At 38.4% G+C, this 19066-nt stretch overlaps 1 protein-coding gene across 3 annotated transcripts; it reads left to right on the forward strand.

The window, feature by feature from the left end:
• Positions 1–295: 295 nt before the first annotated feature.
• LOC101106447 (complement factor H-like) lies at positions 296–17094 on the forward strand. 3 transcript variants are annotated; one of them, XM_060396756.1, is made up of 8 exons: positions 296–466; positions 2489–2584; positions 4928–5114; positions 5554–5730; positions 9219–9392; positions 10102–10278; positions 12477–12650; positions 16706–17094. In XM_060396756.1, exons 3-8 carry the CDS (start codon positions 4958–4960, stop codon positions 16912–16914), a joined length of 1068 nt encoding a protein of 355 aa, XP_060252739.1. In that variant the 5' UTR covers positions 296–466; positions 2489–2584; positions 4928–4957; the 3' UTR covers positions 16915–17094. The 3 variants fall into 3 exon arrangements, with proteins under 3 accessions (XP_060252739.1, XP_060252741.1, XP_042085223.2); XM_060396758.1 differs by lacking the exon at positions 2489–2584 and having other exon boundaries at positions 296–480; XM_042229289.2 differs by lacking the exon at positions 2489–2584.
• The last annotated feature ends 1972 nt before the right edge of the window (positions 17095–19066 follow it).

The following is a 19066-nucleotide window of genomic DNA, read 5'->3' on the forward strand; positions in this document are numbered from 1 at the left end:
GTATTAAGAACTAATGTAATTTAAAAAAATCTCCTCACTTCCCTAGCCATGTGAAAATACAGACAATTCAAAGGCTGGGGAAAACTTCACCTATTCTCTAGAAATGTTTTAATAAAAATTAATATTTTATGTTACTTTGAAGCCAGCCCACACCTAGTCCCACATAAAGTTGTACACGGACATAACAGGTGTTGAACACAATAGCTTATTGTGAAACTACCAACAGAAATCATTTATGGATATTGTAAAACATTGAACTTTGATATTTATTAAATGGCACTAATTAACTAGCTTCATTGTAAGGCACTTAAATCCAAAGTCATGTTTTCTAACTGCGAATGAAGTAGATTTTAAACCTCAAAGAGTGCCACTGGAGTATTGTGTGACTGTATCATCAGAAAATCTAACATGTTTTTGCTAATCAATGTTGTTCTCACCTTGTGGCTTTCCTGTGCTCATGGGCAAGGTAAGTTGAAACAGGTATGAACACTCACCCTTCTTCCTACTTCGTTTCCACTTTCATGTGTGTGTTTTTGATTGAATCAACTGGTAGAAATAGTCTTCAGGATGTGATAACTATAAAGAATACCTTAATGAAATAATGATCACATATTCACCTGAGGGGAAAGTAAGATAAATTATCTTCAACATCCTATGAGTACTACAGTATGCAGAGCCACTGAATATTGATTTGTGAGGTCATGTGAATATGCTCAGGAAAATGTGAACAGAAAATATATCACAGAAAAGCTAGAGTATAACTCCAAATGTTTAGGGGATTCCTATTTGTAATACAAGAAATTTAGAGAACAATGTATATCTTCATAATCTTACATGTGGTGTTGATTTTGCAGATTCACACTTCATCAAATACTAAATTTTAAGTATGTTCAGTTGACTGTATTTCAATTATATCTTAGTAAAGCTACTAAAAGTCATTAACATCACTACCAAATCAATGTTTTAACAAAATTAGCTACAGGTAACAGGCATCTCTTTTAATAAAATCCAGAGTACATTCTTTATTTCTGCTGCAATTGCCAAAACTTTAAAATTGTTTTAAAAGAGCACTGGAAATTGTGAAATTAAAAAAATTTTTTTATCATTTCTATCTTGATATTTATAAGTTCTTCATTATGATGCTTTTTTTTTAAATTTTAATAATCCAGTCCTCTTCTTTCTTTCTTGTAGCTATATCTTCTGAGTTTTATGATACCTCATTAAACACTAAGTGTGACTATAATATGCATTGCTGTGTATTATTGAGTTTATAATATGTTGCATGTTGGGTTTTGCATATTATTTAAATCAATTTGTCAATTTTCCTCATAAACAATGTTTACAACACAACAGAGCTTCCTGTCCAGTCCTAAGGGCAACAATGAAAAGCACCTTAGGTCCCAGGTCACCTATAAGAATGGCTCCATTACCAGAGTGCTTGCTGAAGGGCAGACAGATGTGTTACTCAGTTTATCCCTGATTCTCAGTCATATGGGAGATGGTCTATTAATCAGTGAGAGGAAACATTAAAGGCATATTTCTAAGTAAGAGAGATAGCAGAGGAGAAGGAGCATGCAAGCATGAAAGAGAAATTTGGAACTTTGACAAATCCTTGCCTGATACTCCAGTTGAAAACTAGCCTTCTCATTAACAAGGGGCCTCTTTCTAAAAGTGGCCTGAGAGATAAATGTTCTGAATATTTGTGAATAGTTATTTTTCATAATAGATAAGTTGTTCACAAGTGTAGACTTCTTGTAAGAACTACTTCCCCATCCAACAGAAATAGAAAGTCATATATTTTTCTTAATTGAAACTCAAAGTGAAAGTGAAAGGGAAGTCAGTCAGTCGTGTCCGACTCTTTGCAACCCCGTGGACTGTAGCCGACCAGCTCCTCCGTCCATGGGATTCTCCAGGCAAGAATACTGGAGTGGGTTGCCATTTCCTTCTCCAGGGAAAGCTTCCCGACCCAGGGATCGAACCGAGGTCTCCCGCATTGCAGGCAGACGCTTTAACCTCTGAGCCAAAATCACAGAAATAGTTTCATCGTCTGTTGTTCATGACCCATTCTCATCATGAAATCACACTTGTTGATGACATATGCTGAAAATGGAAAAACCCAAGGGTAAAGAATAATTATTCCAAATCTCCAACAGTGTTGGAAACATACACTAGAATGTTAACCAAAAGGAATGAGATTAAATTGGTGGTTTATTCCCAATATGGAAGCCACAGTGAAGGGGGAAAAAAATCTAACATTACAACATGTCACAGCATTAGAGTATCCTGCGTGCAACTGTACACTTACATTTACCAGTGTGCTGTGTATTTTCATGATATTAATTGGCATGCTTTCATTGCACCTTGAGTAACTCTTTTCAGGGTTTCTAGTAAGGCAAGTCTATAGGTATTCAGTTCCCTCAGTATTTGTGGGTCTGGAGAAGTCTTTATCTTCAATTCATTTCTGAATGACAGTATTCTTGGATGGCAGTTTTCTCTTTCAGCACTTGGAATATATCATCCCACTTTCTCCTGGCTACTCAGGATTCTGCTTTGAAATATGCTTAGAGACATATGGTGTTCCTTTGTAAGTTTCAAACTTTTTTGTTTTGTTTTGATGTTTTTGGTTTTTTTCTTCATGTTTTTAAAAGATTTTAAGTCTTATCTGTTTTTCTTCAATTTTTGAAGCTTCATTATAGTATGCATTGTAGACGTGTTTTAATGTTTATTTTGTTTAGTCACATATAAACTTCATGAACTTTGATATCCAAATCACACCCCTGATTTGGGAAGTTCTCAGTCATTCTTTAAATTAGCTTTCACACTCATCTCCCCTTTTCTCCTTCTGAAAACTCAATAGTTCACAAGTTAGTTCTGTTGATGCTGCTCCATAGATCATATAGACTTTTTTCATTCTTTTCTTGTTTCTTATTTTTATTTTTGTTGTTTTTGTTTTATTTTCTTTTTATTCTCCTCTGACTGGATAACTTCAATATGTCATCTATCTCACAGATTATTTCTTATGCTTGTTTCATTCTGTGGTTGATGCTCTCTAAAGCATTTTCATTTCATCCTTGAATCCTTCAGTACCACAGTTTCTGGGGTTTTTATATGATTTGTTTATTTTTATTAAACTGCTCATTTTGTTCATTTATTGTTTTCCTACTTTTGTTTGACTGTCTTACTGTATTTTCTTGTAGCACATGGAGTTTTTTAAAACAGCTGTTTTTAAATCTTCATTGGGTAAATCACAGGTTTCCAGTCTTTTGGTGGAAATGTGCATGCATGCATGCTAAGTCACTTCAGTTCAGTTCAGTTCAGTTCAGTTGCTCAGTCGTGTCCAACTCTTTGCGACCCCATGAATCGCAGCATGCCAGGCCTCCCTATCCAACACCAACTCCCAGAGTATACTCCAACTCATGTCAACTGAGTTGGTGATGACATCCAACCATCTCATTCTCTGTCATCCCCTTCTCCTCCTGCTCTCAATCTTTCCCAGCATCAGGGTCTTTTCAAATGAGTCAGCTCTTTGCATCAGGTGGCCAAAGTATTGGAGTTTCAGCTTCAACATCAGTCCTTCCAGTGAACACCCAGGACTGAGCTCCTTCAGAATGGACTGGTTGGATCTCCTTGTAGTCCAAGGGATTCCCAAAGTCTTCTCCAACATCACAGTTCAAAAGCATCAATTCTTCTCCACTCAGCTTTCTTCACAGTCCAACTCTCACATCCATACATGACCACAGGAAAAACCATAGCCTTGACTAGACGGAACTTAGTTGGCAAAGTAATGTCTCTGCTTTTCAATATGTTATCTAGGTTGGTCATAACTTTTCTTCCAAGGAGTAAGTGTCTTTTAATTTCATGGCTGCAGTCACCATCTGCAGTGATTTTGGAGCCCCCCAAAATAAAGTCTGATACTGTTTCCACTGTTTCCCCATCTATTTCCCATGAAGTGATGGGACCAGATGCCATGATCTTCGTTTTCTGAATGTTGAGCTTTAAGCCAACTTTTTCACTCTCCTCTTTCACTTTCATCAAGAGGCTTTTAGCTCCTCTTCACTTTCTGCCATAAGGGTGGTGTCATCTGCATATCTGAGGTTATTGATATTTCTCCCGGCAATCTTGATTCCAGCTTGTGCTTCTTCCAGTCCAGCGTTTCTCATGATGTACTCTGCATATAAGTTAAATGAGCAGGGTGACAATATACAGCCTTGACGTACTCCTTTTCCTGTTTGGAACCAGTCTGTTGTTCCATGTCCAGTTCTAACTGTTGCTTCCTGACTAGAGTTTGCCAACTCCCATTAGTGTCCTGAGAGAGGTGAGCTAGAAGCCAGAATAGGTGGTAAACTTGAGGACTGGAGGCTATCATTTCATTCACTCTGCACTGAGCTAGTGAGAGGAGCCGTGCAAGTGAATGCACACTCCTTCAAACCTTGTGCTCTTTGAAACCATGAGTCAGCTCTCTGTAGTTCTCAGGCACCAAGCAAACTCTGGGCTTCATCAGCTCTCGGGGACGGGTTAGTTGGAAGCCAGTTCCCTGGGCAGCAGCTGAAGAAGATGAGCGTCTAGATGTGTGGTGTGACTCTTCCATGAAGAAACTGGGAGCTGCTCTCTCCACATGTAGCTGGGAAATGGCTTGTGAGGAGTGCTGGCACAGCCATTCATAACTGCTATTTTGTTCCCTGTAATCCCAGGAAACTGGAAATGCTGGGCCTTCTGGAGGCAGGCAAGGAGAAACCAGACCCTGGAATAGTAGCTGCATGGATCTCCTTACACATATTAGTCATCTGAAGTTTTTATAAATTTTCTTGTCCTAGAATCCCTAGTGCAATGAGTGTAATTATGCTAGTAAGAGAATATAATTAATAGATGAAACCATTTTAATTTGATTATTAAGATAAAATATTTATACTTTTTTTTTCATTTCAAGTGAAACCTTGTGATTTTCCAGTAATAAAACATGGAAGGTTATATTATGCATTTAAAGGATACTTTCCAGCAAGTGTTGGTCAACACTATCTATCGCTGTAATCGGTATTTTGTGACTCCTTCACAAAGTCCCTGGGATTACATGACTTGCACCCTGAAAGGATGGTCCCCAGAAGTGCCCTGCCTCAGTAAGTAAACCTCTTTAATTTTATGTGTATAAATCTTTCAAAGTGTGAAGAGACACTAGTACTCACTAGTGAGTGAGTACAATTAGGTCTTGTATACAACAGGAAGGCTGAGGAACAAGGTCTGCGAGTAAAAAGATCCAAATAGGTCTTCCTTTCATGAGGAGCTCTTCATGGAAGTCACAGGAGAATTATAGAGACCTTACGAGAATATCTGCATCATTTATACGCATTTTAATTACAAAAACTAAAGATAAATGACATGGAGTATTCATTTTTTTTTCTTTTTAACAAATGTGGTAGCAACTTTCATTTTTATTAAGTTATATGACATTTTAGAATACTAATGCATTGTCAGGTAAATACTATAAAGTTAATTTTTACTGTGCTCTTTTACCAAATATATGTTATTTTTCTATTCTATTGATTTTATGATCCTTAGGACAATGTACTTTCAATTATTTGGAAAATGGATATTACACAAATTCCCAAGAAAAGTATTTACAAGGTAAAACTGTAAGAGTCCGCTGCCATGATGGCTATAGTCTTCACAATAATCAGAACACAATGACTTGCACAGAGAAGGGCTGGTACCCTCCTCCAATATGCGTCCGCGTCGGTGAGTAAACTGGGCTCAGACCCCCGTATCTTCATAAGTTTCTAAGACTCAGCTGTATTATCCACTGATAAAAATGTTTAGATCAGCCTCTTGTTTTGTCAAAGGACCTATTTAATTTTATTGTTTAACAAGCATGTGTGAGTGTACCAATTCCTAGATATGTGTATAACAAAATAAATGTGCCTATTGATGGACATTAGTCAAAAAAATGAAAAGAACCACAAAGAAGAAAGCTGTAATAACAGAGTGAAGTTAGAAAGATGGCAGAATAGGAGTTTTACTGTCTCTCCTGATACAAACAGTCACACATGAATGAGAGTGTCTTTGTGGGAGGCAAGGCGTCTAGCAGAGAGATTACAGCAGATATGCAAGACCTGGCGCCTCATAGAGGCTTAGAGGAACAGCCTCACCTTTTGTGTGTCGCCCTCCCCTAAAGTGGCACAGCTTAGTGCCGAGAGAGACCGCTCAGCATAGGATTTTACCTGTGGGGGAATAAGAGCATCTGACCAAGGGTGGCTTCCTCAGCTTCCAACACTGATGAGAAGGCGCACTTCTCTCTCCTCTTATCCAGGACACTGGGGTCATCTGCATGGCTGAGGGGTGGGGAGAGGCCAGCTGTACAGCATCCAGAGCTAGAACTCATTGAGGGACATGGATCCCACTGACCATGTTGGAGACACTACCAAGAAGCCCACCCTCTAGGCATTGCAGGCACCTTGCTTGTGGGTCCTGCTCACCCATGGGCACCTCAACACATCCACGTCCCCCTGCCCCAGGGCCAGCTCCCTGTGTAGGTCCTCATGGTGGTGTTCCAAGCCTTTGATCTGTGAGACATCCAGAAGCCAGTCTGACCCCGTGGGACTGTGAGAAAGCACACAAACTCAGTATTCAGCATTGCCCCAGGGAAGCAGCCAGGAAGCTGTCAGCACAGAGACTGGCTTTGCTGGGTTGAAAGAAGCATATGAGCTTCAAAATTCTCTCCCAAGAGGAACTGAGATATGTGGCCAGGTGTATCCTTAAAAGAGGTCTGGAAAAGCCTCAAAATCCTATCAGTGACAGAGTGAACTTCTCTCCCCAAGGCAAATCTGTAAAGACTAGAGGAAGTGACTGCTTCTTTAAATGCAAACACAGCATGCTTTAAACGCAAAACGAACATGCGACTGTAAGGAACACAAAAATCAAGGACTATAAGACAAACAGAAGAACATAATAATTATACAGTAACGATATCAAGTAATGAAACAATGGATATTCACTAAACTTATGGTTGTAAACATATCATTATATATATGAGTCAAATCATTACACTGTGCGTGATCGGTCACTTCAGTTGTGTCCGACTCTTTGCGACTCCGTGGACTGTAGCCCACCAGGCTTCTCGGTCCATGGGATTCTCGAGGCAGGAATACTGGAGTGGGTTGCCATGCCTTTCTTCAAGGCATCTTCCCAATCCAGAGATCAAACCCACGTCTCCTGCACTGGCAGCTGGTTTCTGTAACACGATCGCCACATTTAACACCCCATAACCTGTGTAGTACATATTAAGATCTACTGCAATTTTTTAAAAATTGATCATTTTCCATAGCCCATGAAAATACAGATGATTCAACAGGCAGGAAGAACTTCACCTACTATCTTGAGATGTTTTATTGAAAATTAGTATTTTACATTACTTCTGGAGCCAGTTCATACCTGGTCCCACATAAAGCTATGGACATACTTGTCAGGTGATGAATAAAATAACTTACCATGAAACTACCAACAGAAAACATTTAGGGATAGTGTAAGACATTGAACTTTGATATTTATTAAATGACACATTAACCAGCTTCACTGTAATACAATTAATTTCGGAGTCACATTTGGGAACTGCAAATGAGGCAGATTTTAAACCTCAAATGGTGCAACTGGAATATTTGTGTGACTGTACCATCGAGAAAATCTAACATGCTGTTTACATTTTTGATTGAATCTCCTGGTAGAAATAACCTGCAAGGTGAGATACCTATAAATAATACCTTAATGAAAAAATTAACATGCTCACCTAAGGGGGAAATAAAATGAATTGTTTTCTATATTCTGAGTACTACAGTGCGAAAGGCCACTGAATATTGCTTATGAAGTCATGTGAATATGCTCATGAAAATGTCGATAGAAAATATGTCACAGAAAAGCTAGAGTATGACTTGAACATGTTTGGGGGATTCTTGTTTGTAATATGAAGAAACTTTGGGGAACAATGGTTATTTTCATAATCTCTCATAGGGTGATGATTTTGCAGATTCAAACCTCATCAACTCCTATATTTTAAATATATTTTGTTGACTATTTTTCAAAGTCATTAACAATGCTGTCATGTTAATGTTTTAACAAAATTAGATCTAGGTAACAGGCATATCTCTTTTCACAAAATGTAGAATATATTCTTAATTTTCAGTGTAATGTCAGTATATTTAAATGCCAGTTCATTTAAAAATTGTTTTCAGAGAGCATTGGAAACATAAAAAACTGTTCAGTGAAAAACTCTGGGGCTGCAGTCCTGACACTGTCCTAAAGATTGCCAAGGGATTCTGCGCACATTTCAATCTAGGAGCCGTGGCCACAGCCTCTCGTACCTTACATCCCCTCAGTCTCACTGAGGAATTATACACATCACTCACTGCGGTGTCCTTAAGCATTTGCCCAAAACATAATTAAAGAGTAGTTTTGTAAATTACGCATTTATTTTCCTGTTGTTTTGTCAGGTCTTCTGTTTGGGTCTTTTGGTCATCTTCTTCCTTCAACTGTGTTATTCTTCAATGTGTGTTAATTCCACTTTTTTAAACTAATGAATTGGCAACAAAGTCATGAGACAGACTCCTTTACTCAGTATATCAAATTTTTTATATATTATGGCACTTATATGTAATTTATATATTAATGCATTTAATTAATTTTTGCATGTTCAAATCATTCTTTTTCTTAATTACATTGGTTCCATATAGAATCACTTTTAATTTTGGCAATTTTTTTTGTGTTGGTGCTGGATTTATAACAAAATTAAACCTTCCTATTCATATCAGTAAATATATTCATAATTCAACTATTCATAGAAGTTGCAGTGTTTGCATTGCCACCAAGTTTTTTCCCAAAAAATGTCCTCTGTCCTTCCTACAATGTGCCTTCTAATAATTTACAATACATAACACTTCTTCTAAGATGATGGAATCTCAGTGTGCTTTTCTTTAATTACCCATGATTGGTTAGAGAGCACAGATAGTCTCTTTCATATACTGGTACTTTTGATTTCAAGTTCTTCCTTATGTGGACAGCGGGACACACATCAGCATGGTGATTTTAGGACACATTTGTGCACTTCTGTGTGATGTCATGTAAACTCCTGTAAAATCATTTATTACTTTCAGTTAAACTATCAAATATGACAAGCAGCACATAAGTTAAATTTCAGAGTTATTGAAACTTAAAACCTTTCTTTTATTTATTCCTAGGTCTTCCCTGTGGACTTCCACCTTCAATTCAGAATGGTGCTGTACGTCACAAGAAAGACAGTTATCAATATGGAGAAAAAGCCACATACACCTGTAACGAAGGATTTAGGATTTATGGATTTGCATCTATAAGATGTTTAGGAGGAAAATGGTCCCGTACACCAAAATGCATAAGTATAGTGCATTTCATTTTATTCTAATGCTGATAAATATCTTTAATTAAGAGCATAGATGGTACAAAGATGAAACTAAGCAGTAATTCTAGAACTTTACAAGGCATCTTGTGAAAGTTCTGAATTCTAGTAGGGAATTAACAATCCTAGTAATAACAAAAGTTTGAAAACAGGAGCTAAATTATCTCATTTTCACATCAACTTGGGTGCAGTTTGGACATCCTCTGATAAACATTCTCAGATTTCTGGTCTTTGTTCCACATGACTGTATCACAGTTGACCTCTGCTCATCAGTCTTACCACTACTCAATGTACTCTTAATTTATCAATCGGTTCTTTATAATACACAATTTTCTAAGACGTGATGTAATTCAAGGTAACAGATTTTGATACAAGAAACAGAAACACGTTTATGATGTAGGCGGCCTGCGATGGGGAAAAAGAGTGTAAGTGTAAGAAGTATGCTCTCAAGCACCACATGCAGCCCTATCTCTTTGAATATCACCCTTCCCATGTTGTACTTCTGATGAATATAGAGACACTCAGTGTGACTAGGTCAAGATGGCTGACATTTGTTTTAAGTTATAAGAGAAATTTGTACAATATTCATTGGTTTGATATGTACGTATCTATTTTTTCTGGAATGTAATCATTGGTCACTATGTATTTTTAAAGATGGACTAAACTAATATATATTCCCTTTTTTTCAGGCACAGATTGTTTTAACTTGCCCAGCTTTGATGGTGTTGTACTCACAGGCAAGAAGAAGAAATCATATAGGTCAGGAGAACAAGTGGCTTTTAAATGTCAACCATATTATCAGCTGGATGGATCCAACACTATACAGTGTGTTAAGAGCAAATGGATAGGAAGGCCAGTGTGCAGAGGTACTTTGGTAAAAGTTTTAAATTTTATTATTAAAGTATCTTGAGTAATATAATATTCACCATCATTAAATGGCCGTAGATTATTCATTGTTCTTATTGTTGTTCAGTCAATAAGTCGTGTCTGACTCTTTGCGACCCCATGGACTACAGCACGCCAGGCTTCCCTGACCTTCACTGTCTCCCAGAGTTTGCTCAGACTCACGTCCATTGAGTCCATCTCATCCTCTGTCACCCCCATCTCCTGCCTTCAATCTTTCCCAGCATCAGGGTCTTTTCCAGTGAGTTGGCCCTTCGCATCAGGTGGCCAAAGTATTAGAGGTTCAGCTTCAGCATCAGTCCTTCCAATGAATATTCAGGGTTGATTTCCTTTACAGTTGACTGGCTTGATCTCCTTGCAGTCCAAGGGACTCTCAACAGCACCACAGCTTGAAACCATCAATTCTTCAGCGCTTAGCCTTCTTTACAATGGCACCCCAATCCAGTACTCTTGCCTGGAAAATCCCATGGATGGAGGAGCCTGGTAGGCTTCAGTGCATGGAGTCGCTAAGAAGTCAGACATGACTGAGAGACTTCACTTTCACTTTTCACTTTCATGCATTGGAGAAGGAAATGGCAACCCACTCCACTGTTCTTGCCTGGAGAATCCCAGGGACGGGGGAGCCTGGTGGGCTGGCTGCTGTCTATGGGGTCACAGAGTCGGACACGACTGGACTGACAGCAGCAGCAGCACCCATCCATACATGACTACTGGGAAAAAAACAGAGCTTTGACTATACTGCCCTCTGTAGGCAAAGTGATGTCTCTGCTTTTAATACGCTGTCTAGGTTTGATACAGCTTTCCTTCCAAGGAGCAAGCATCTGTGAATTTCATGGCTGCACTCACCGTCCACATTGATTTTGCAGCCCAAGAAAATAAAATAAGTCACTGCTTCCACTTTTCCCCCTTCTATTTGCCATGAAGTGATGGGACTGGATGCCACGATCTTCGTTTTTTGAGCATTGACTTTCAAGCCATCTTTTTCACTCTTCTCTTTCACTCTCGAGACTCTTTAGTTCCTCTTTACTCTCAGCCATTAGAGTGGTATCATCTGCATATCTGAGATTGTTGATATTATTCCCAGAAATCTTGATTCCAACTTGTGATTCAGCCAGCCTAGCATTTCACATGATGTACTCTGCATAGAAGTTAAACAAGCAGGGTGACGATATACAGCCTTGTCGTCCACCCTTCCCAATTTTGAACCAGACAATTGTTCCATGTCAAGTTCTAACTGTTGCTCCTTGACCCGCATACAGGTCAAAAAAGTTTATATCTCAGCATAAAAAGAGATGGGATTGTGTTCTCAGTGTTTAGCGTTGTAGCCAATAATTCTAAAAGCATATTCCTGGCACAGCAATCTCAGCATGTTCTGGGAAACTGTAAGATATGCAAGCAGATTCACAGGCTCACTCAGACCTGTTGAATCAAAACCTCTGGGGCTGCAACTCCGACACTGTTTTAAGGAATCCCAAGGGATTCTGTGCACATTTCAGTTTAGGAGTCAAGGCTACAGCCTCTTGTACCTTACATCCCCTGAATCTCACTGAGGGATGACCCATCACTCACTGTGGTGTCCTTAAGCATTCCAAAAAATATTATCAAAGAATAGTTTTGTTTCCCAGATATGTTTGGATCTTTTAATTAATCTTCTTCCTTCAACAATGGTATTCTTCAAAGTGTGCTAATTCTTGATCAAGTTTCTAAAGAAGTATCTACTGTGTTTATTTTTCTAGGTGTCTTAAGTTACAGTTAATACACAGAATGACTGTAAACCAAATCCTGATGATTTAAATCAAATCCATATGATCTTATTATTATGACTTTCTTATGGTTTATAAATTCATTGTGAATTTATTTAACACTGATTTTACTAAACTCAGAAAGAGTTGTCCAGAAAAGCCCTCATTTTCACTGGCCTGAAATCATGTATTAACCTGCTAGTTAAGGCTGGGGCAGAGATTTAAGGTAAAAAAGCTTAATTTCCACTGAAAAATATTGCTTTATCTCCTTTTCCTTAATCTTATATGTAAACATTGAATTTAGCAGTCTTTCATGACAGATTACCTATTGAATTTAAGTAACCATGGAATATATTTGACATTAACTCATTGCCTTATTGTTCATAAGGATCATTATATTAGAAATACTTTTTTTTCAGATGTTTCCTGTGTGAATCCACCCAGAGTGAAAAATGCAGTTATACAAAGTGAGAGGCCCAGGTATCAAAATGGTGAGAGAGTACGTTATGAATGCATTGGAACTTACGACATTTTGGGGGACGTAGATGTGACATGTTTAAATGGAACTTGGACAAAACCACCTCAGTGCAAAGGTAGAGTACCTTGTCTACCCACTCCTTGATTTAAGAGAAAGTATTAGGAATAAAATATGTTGATGTAAATAGATATTGAAGAAGTTCTTAGGGAATAATTTTTTGATTAAAAGAAAATGATGGTGCTTAACATCCAGTTCTTTTGTAGAATGAATAAATAATCTCACATATATATTTTATGAAATAGTTGACCAGATTTGAACGGTTGGAATCATGGAACATTTCCTGTCTTAAATATTAAGACAGTTATTTCTTGAAGAATAAATGTGTTAAAGATACCATAAGTACATTTGACAGCCCAAGGAATTTCACTTTGAGCCATGGAATAGGCAACTGGGACTTGATAACAGAATGCGGCCTCTTTTGGGCATCTTCACATATGGGTGATATTTAAAGGTATGAATGAGTTGAACTCATTCAGGGAATTAGTGTACACATAGAAAATGTCTGAAACTTGGCCTTAGGACACTTCAGTGTTTACAGTTCAGAAAGGAAGGGAATCTAAACAAGAAATTGTAAGTCATGTCCAATTCTTTGCGACCCCACGGACTGCAGCACACCAGGATTCCCTGTCCTTCACTGTCTCCCAGAGTTTGCTCAAACTCATCTCCATTGAGTTGATGATGTCATCCAACCATCTTATCTTCTGTCGCCTCCCTTCTCCTCCTGTCCTCAATCTTTCCCAGCATTACAGTCTTTTCCAATGAGTTGGCTCTTCACATCAGGTGGCCAAAGTATGGAAGCTTTAGCTTCAGCATCAGTCCTTCCAGTGAGTATCCAGGGTTGATTTTCTTTGAGATTGACTGGTTTAATCTCCTTGCTGCCCAAGGGACTCTCAAGAGTCTTCTAGTTTATCAAGTTAATTCTTGCCTGGTGTGAATTTTTGGCAAATTCTCCTGAATGTTTTCATGTTTAAAACAGCGTACAGCTTAGCATACAGTTTTTGTGTTTAGCTGCCACTCTGCCTTTAAGCTGAAGTATTTAGGCCATTTACCTTTAAAGTAACTACTCTTAGGGCCGGTGTCTGCCATTTTACTATTTGTTTTGTGTGTGTTTTCTCTGTTTCTCATCTCCTTTTCCTTTTCTCCACTGTGGAGTTTTGAACACTAAAAAATAATTTAGCTGTGATACATCTGCATTGCTTTCGAGTATATGCTTTCTCTGCAGGGCTTTCTTAATAGTTGCTCTAGGTATTAAGGTAAACATAGGTAGTTTATCAGTCCCTACTGTTGCTGACATTTTATCACCTCAGGTGAAATGTGGAAACCTTATTTCCATTTAGATTTATTTACCCTCCCCACATTTTTAACATAAATTCCTTAAATATTCCCTCAACATATACTAAGCACTATATCAAATGACATAATTTTGCATGACCATGATCTAATAAATCATTAGGGAAAAGACAGTCTTATTATATTTACCCCTGAATTTTTAAAATCAATTCTATTATTTTTCGTTCCTTCCTAAAGTATCAATCCCTTTTCTATTTTCCTTTCTATCTTAAGAATTCCCTTAGCAATTATTTAAGTAGGTCTGCTGGTGACAAACTCTGTTTTCCTTTGTCTGGGAATGTCTTTCTTTCTCCCTTTAATCCTATAGGATGGTATCACTGGACATAGAATTTGGGGTTGATGATTCTTTTCTTCCAGGATTGGAAAAATGATGTCACTTTTTCCTGGCTCTATTGTCGTGGATGAGAACTCTACTGATGCCTGGATCCTTTTTTTGTATAAGTATTGCATAATATCTATCTAGCTGCTTTTGAGATTTTTTTTCCTTTGGTTTCCAGCAATTTAGTTATGATGTATCTTGACATTAATTTATACTGTTTGGGTTTATACTGTTTGGAATTCTTCAGATGTTTTAATATGTAGACTTGTGCTTTGTGCCCTATTTGGGAAATATTCAGTCATTATAGTTATTTTTTCATCTCAATCCCCTTTCTTTTCACCTTCAGGGTCTCCAATCTTTTACTGTCTTCCTTTGATTGCCTGAGGCTCTGTCCATTTTTTTTCAGTCTATATTCAAAGTTAGTCTGCAGTTAAGCTTATTTATCCTTCTGTCCTCTGCAGTGTATTATTGAGCCTATCCAATGTGTTTTTAAAATTATATCAGTCTACTTTTTTTAGTTCTATAAATTCAATTCCATTAAGAAAAACCATTTACCAATTATTTCAATATCTGTGTCATCTCACTGTTGTCTTCTATGGATTTTTTTTTTCTTTTGAGGCTTTCCAGGTCCTTGGTATTATGAATGATCTGTATCCTAGACTTTTGGGGTATCATGATTTTTGAGACCCTAGATTTTATTGGAATCTTTATCAGGCCTCCATTACTGCCATGCAAGGTGCAAGTCCAGGGTTCCCACCTGGCCTCCACTGACTTAAGGAGAAAGGGCAGAGGTATCTTGCTTCCCAGCCATGTGAGTGGAAGTCTGGCCTCCTCGCTTGGCCCCTGCTGATCAAGGCAGGGAAAGAGTTAGTCTCAGGTTTCCATTATGGTGTTTTTCTAGAGTAAATCAGTATTATAAAAATTCTTTGTCTTGCTAGCCTGCTTCGTTTCTGGGCTCCTTCAATGTCTCAGCAGTAAAGAATCTGCCTACAGTGTAGGAGCTGCAGATGTAGGACTGATCCCTGGAGGAGGGAGTGGCAACCCACTCCAGCATTCTTGCCTGGAGAATCCCACGGACAGAGGAGCCTGGCGGATTACAGTCCATAGGGCCGCACAGAGTTGGATACGACAAGTGACTTAGCAAGCATACACATACCACTTTCTGGGCCTCTGATGAAAAAGATGAAGTATTTCTTGAGAACTTTTTTTTTTTTTTTGCTTGAACTTGTTACCATTCCTGGGTTGTTGTCTCAGTGGCTTGACCAAGATACACAGAAAGCAAATTAAGACCCAAGCCACTGTCTGCAGTGTAATTTCTTGAATCTCAAGGTCTCTAATCAGATTGACATATTCTCTACATCTTTTAAAGTTTTCTGTGTTGGTTTTTATAATATGTCAGGATTTTTAATTAGCAGAAGGAATACTTCACAGATGTAATAAGCATCTCAACTTGTCCAAGAAAGGAAGTCCATTATTCAAATCTGTAAAAAAATTTTTTTGTAACAATTTGAAAATCAACAAAAATGACGAGAGATTTAAGACACTGCAGTATGTTGTACATAAGGACAAAAGAAATGTTATTTCTCTTCAGTATCCATCTGCCTAGCATACATTCACTAAGAAAATGTATTTTAATACCAGAACCCTGCACAGAAGACATATTTGTGAATGTGTTATGTGTGATTTCAAGTGGGATAAAAGTAAAACTTAAAAATGTGCCTTTCCTGTTAAGCGATTGGATTTTCTTCAATAAATCATTTCTGTCATCAGAAGTCACAACTCTTGATATTACATAGTAGGCTACATTTTTTTTCCTTTATTTTAAACTGTAGGGGGTGGTGGTTTTTCAATAAATCAAACAACACAGATTTTAGACTCTCAAGGAAAATGTGGGCCTTCTCCAACAATAGACAATGGAGGCATTACCTCACTCCTCACACCTGTATATGCTCTGCGGTCAATTGTGGGGTATCAGTGCTAGGCCTACTACGAGCTTCAGGGAAACAGAAACAATGTGGGTGAGAATGGAGAGTGGGCTGAGCCACCAAAGTGCTTGGGCAAATGCCTCAGTCTGCTCGTGGATCCTGGGGAAATCTTTGTACTGGGCATGAGGCTTAGCTGTTTATAATAGAGCTTTCATGGACTAACAAACCATTCTGTTGCATGCTTGATTACCAAATATTACTATGTGTAGACATAAAGTCTGAAAATTTTCTGGTCAGGAACAATAGCAACAAGAGTAATAATTACATTAAATATAGTACCTCATTCTAACGTTTAAAATGATGAAACCTGCATAATAGATTTTCAGTGAGTTGGTTTGGAAAAAGTTTGAGAAGGAATTTTTGGACTAGAATAGAAGATTCTACTTGAAAGCTTGAAATTCTGTGGAAAATATTTGTTCACTATATAATGTTTTATGTTTATATTTTTATCTTCAGAGGCCTGTGAAATTTCAGAAGAAATGATGAAAAAACATAACATACAGTTAAAATGGACAACTTCAAACAAACTTTACTCTAAAACACAGGATCATATTGAATTTATATGTAAACATGGATATCATCCAGTGACACCATATCGTACATTTCGAACAGCTTGTCAGGAAGGAAAAGTGGTGTATCCTCGCTGTGGGCAAAACACTGGTTAGATGCAGTTGTATGTGCGTGCACTGAGAATTTTCCATTATTAATCCAATTCTGTTTATTTTATCAAGTATTGTTTAACTCATTTTGATTCACAAATCAAATGTTCTGGGGACGATGAACTTATACTCAGGAAGACTAATGCATCGCTTCTTTAAAGCACCTCATTAAACTTGGCAAACCAAGTGCTGTGTGTCCTGTTGATAAAATACCTGAGGAAGGGATTAATGCAATCACTTCAGTGCCTCTTCTATAGATCAGTTGCCTAACTTTCTCAAAGATTTCTCCATAACTTCTGAGGTTTTCTGAGACTCCTTCAGGATTTGGAAAAGAATCCTTGTTGGTATCTTCAAAATAATATCATTTCCAAACATGTAAAGAGCGAACTATGTCATACATAACCGTTTACAATATGCATATCTAGCACACAGTAATTCAAAGAAAGAAGAATTAGAATCCAATTGGGTACATAATGATTATAACATGACATTAAAAGTGATTACAGTGATTAAAAACATTTGACATCTATAAACACACATGCACATAGACACACTATGCTTTAAACACTGAATGCATTTTTAATAGAAAAATATTAGCAAGAAATGTAATAGAATATTTAGAATAACTATAGTTGAATTTAGAGATAATGGGGTAAAATGTGGTGTTTAACTCCTTTTTGTGTACACGCATTCTTGAATTTTTCTGTCTTTAATGTATATCACCTTTGAAACATAGAATATGTTATTTTAACATAAAGACATATACAAAGCAAGGGTATATATTCCTTGGTGGCTCAGTGGTTAAGAATCTATCTGCAATGCAGAGACGCAGGAGATAAGGGTTCAGTCTCTGGGTCAGGAAGATGCTCTGGAGTAGGAAATGACAACCCGCTCCAGATGGATGTGCTTTCCCTGCACAATGCATCTGCCAAAACAACCCTCTGTGGAGGGTGGTGGTCCACAGAGCAATGCTTCTGATCAAGGAACTCCTGTCACAGCAAAAGAAATGCAGCAGTAGCCTAGTGAATTTTGGAATTCACTATGGCACCCTACTCCAGTACTCTTGCCTGGAGGATCCCATGGACAGAGGAGCCTGGTGGGCTGCAGTCCATGGGGTCGCTGGGAGTCAGACACGACTGAGCAACTTCACTTTCACTTTTCACTTTCATGCATTGGAGACGGAAATGGCAACGCACTCCAGTGTTCTTGCCTGGAGAATCCCAGGGATGGCGGAGCCTGGTGGGCTGCCATCTGTGGGGTCGCACAGAGTCAGACACGACTGAAGCGACTTAGCAGCAGTGAATATATAGGCTCCAGCAACCTGAAGCAGTTCAGTTGATAGAACAGTGGCAGAGCAGTTGGAAAACTCAGTTTCAGTGAGTTTCCAAGCTGTCGATCCTTTGCAGGTTGCAGCCATTTTCCCTCTGCTCTAAGTCAGCATCTGATACACGGTGTTGTGCCTCCTTGGACAAGATTAACAGCGCCAGGAATCCAGTGGAAACGGGAGTGACACACTCTTGTGCTGTGCTGTGCTTAGTCGCTCAGTCATGTCTGACTCTTTGTGACCCCATGGACTGTAGCCTTCCAGGCACCACTGTCCATGGGGATTCTCCAGGCAAGAATACTGGAGTGGGTTGCCATGCCCCCTCCAGGGTATCTTTCTGTGCATCTGAATATATTTTTAAATTAAAAGGTGCCTCAAAGCACATTAAAGAATATTTAATGTCAATAATATGCTGAAACTCTTGTACTCACTACTGTTATCTCAACTGAGTTTTGTTTTGTTTTTTTAAAATTGGTGCTTCCCTAAGCACCAGCTTCCCTGGTGGCTCAGACACTAAAGAATCTGCCTGCAGTGTGAAAGACCCGAGTTTGATTCCTGGGTCAGGAAGATCTCCTTCAGAAGGAAATGGCAATCCACTCCAGCATTCTTACCTGGAGAATCCCATGGACAGAGGCTGGTGGGCTCTAGTCTATTGGGTCTCAAGGAGTCAGACATGACTGAGGCACTTTCACTTTATAAGCACAAGAAAGTATACATGGTAGAGTAACGTCCAAAGACACGTTGGTTTTCATAGACCCCCAAGCAAAGCTGGGTGAAAGGACATGAGAAAGTGATAGTGACATGGAATCAGTTATTCATATACACTTCACCTGG

Source organism: Ovis aries, chromosome 12, assembly GCF_016772045.2.
Source record: "Ovis aries strain OAR_USU_Benz2616 breed Rambouillet chromosome 12, ARS-UI_Ramb_v3.0, whole genome shotgun sequence".
Lineage (NCBI taxonomy): Eukaryota > Metazoa > Chordata > Mammalia > Artiodactyla > Bovidae > Ovis > Ovis aries.

Coding starts and splice junctions, on each gene's coding strand:
- LOC101106447 (XM_060396758.1), top strand. CDS start 4,958: ATGGAAGGTTATATTATGCATTTAAAGGATACTTTCCAGCAAGTGTTG. Junction 5,115..5,553: donor CCCAGAAGTGCCCTGCCTCA/GTAAGTAAACCT, acceptor TATGATCCTTAG/GACAATGTACTTTCAATTAT. Junction 12,651..16,705: donor AAAACCACCTCAGTGCAAAG/GTAGAGTACCTT, acceptor TTTTATCTTCAG/AGGCCTGTGAAATTTCAGAA.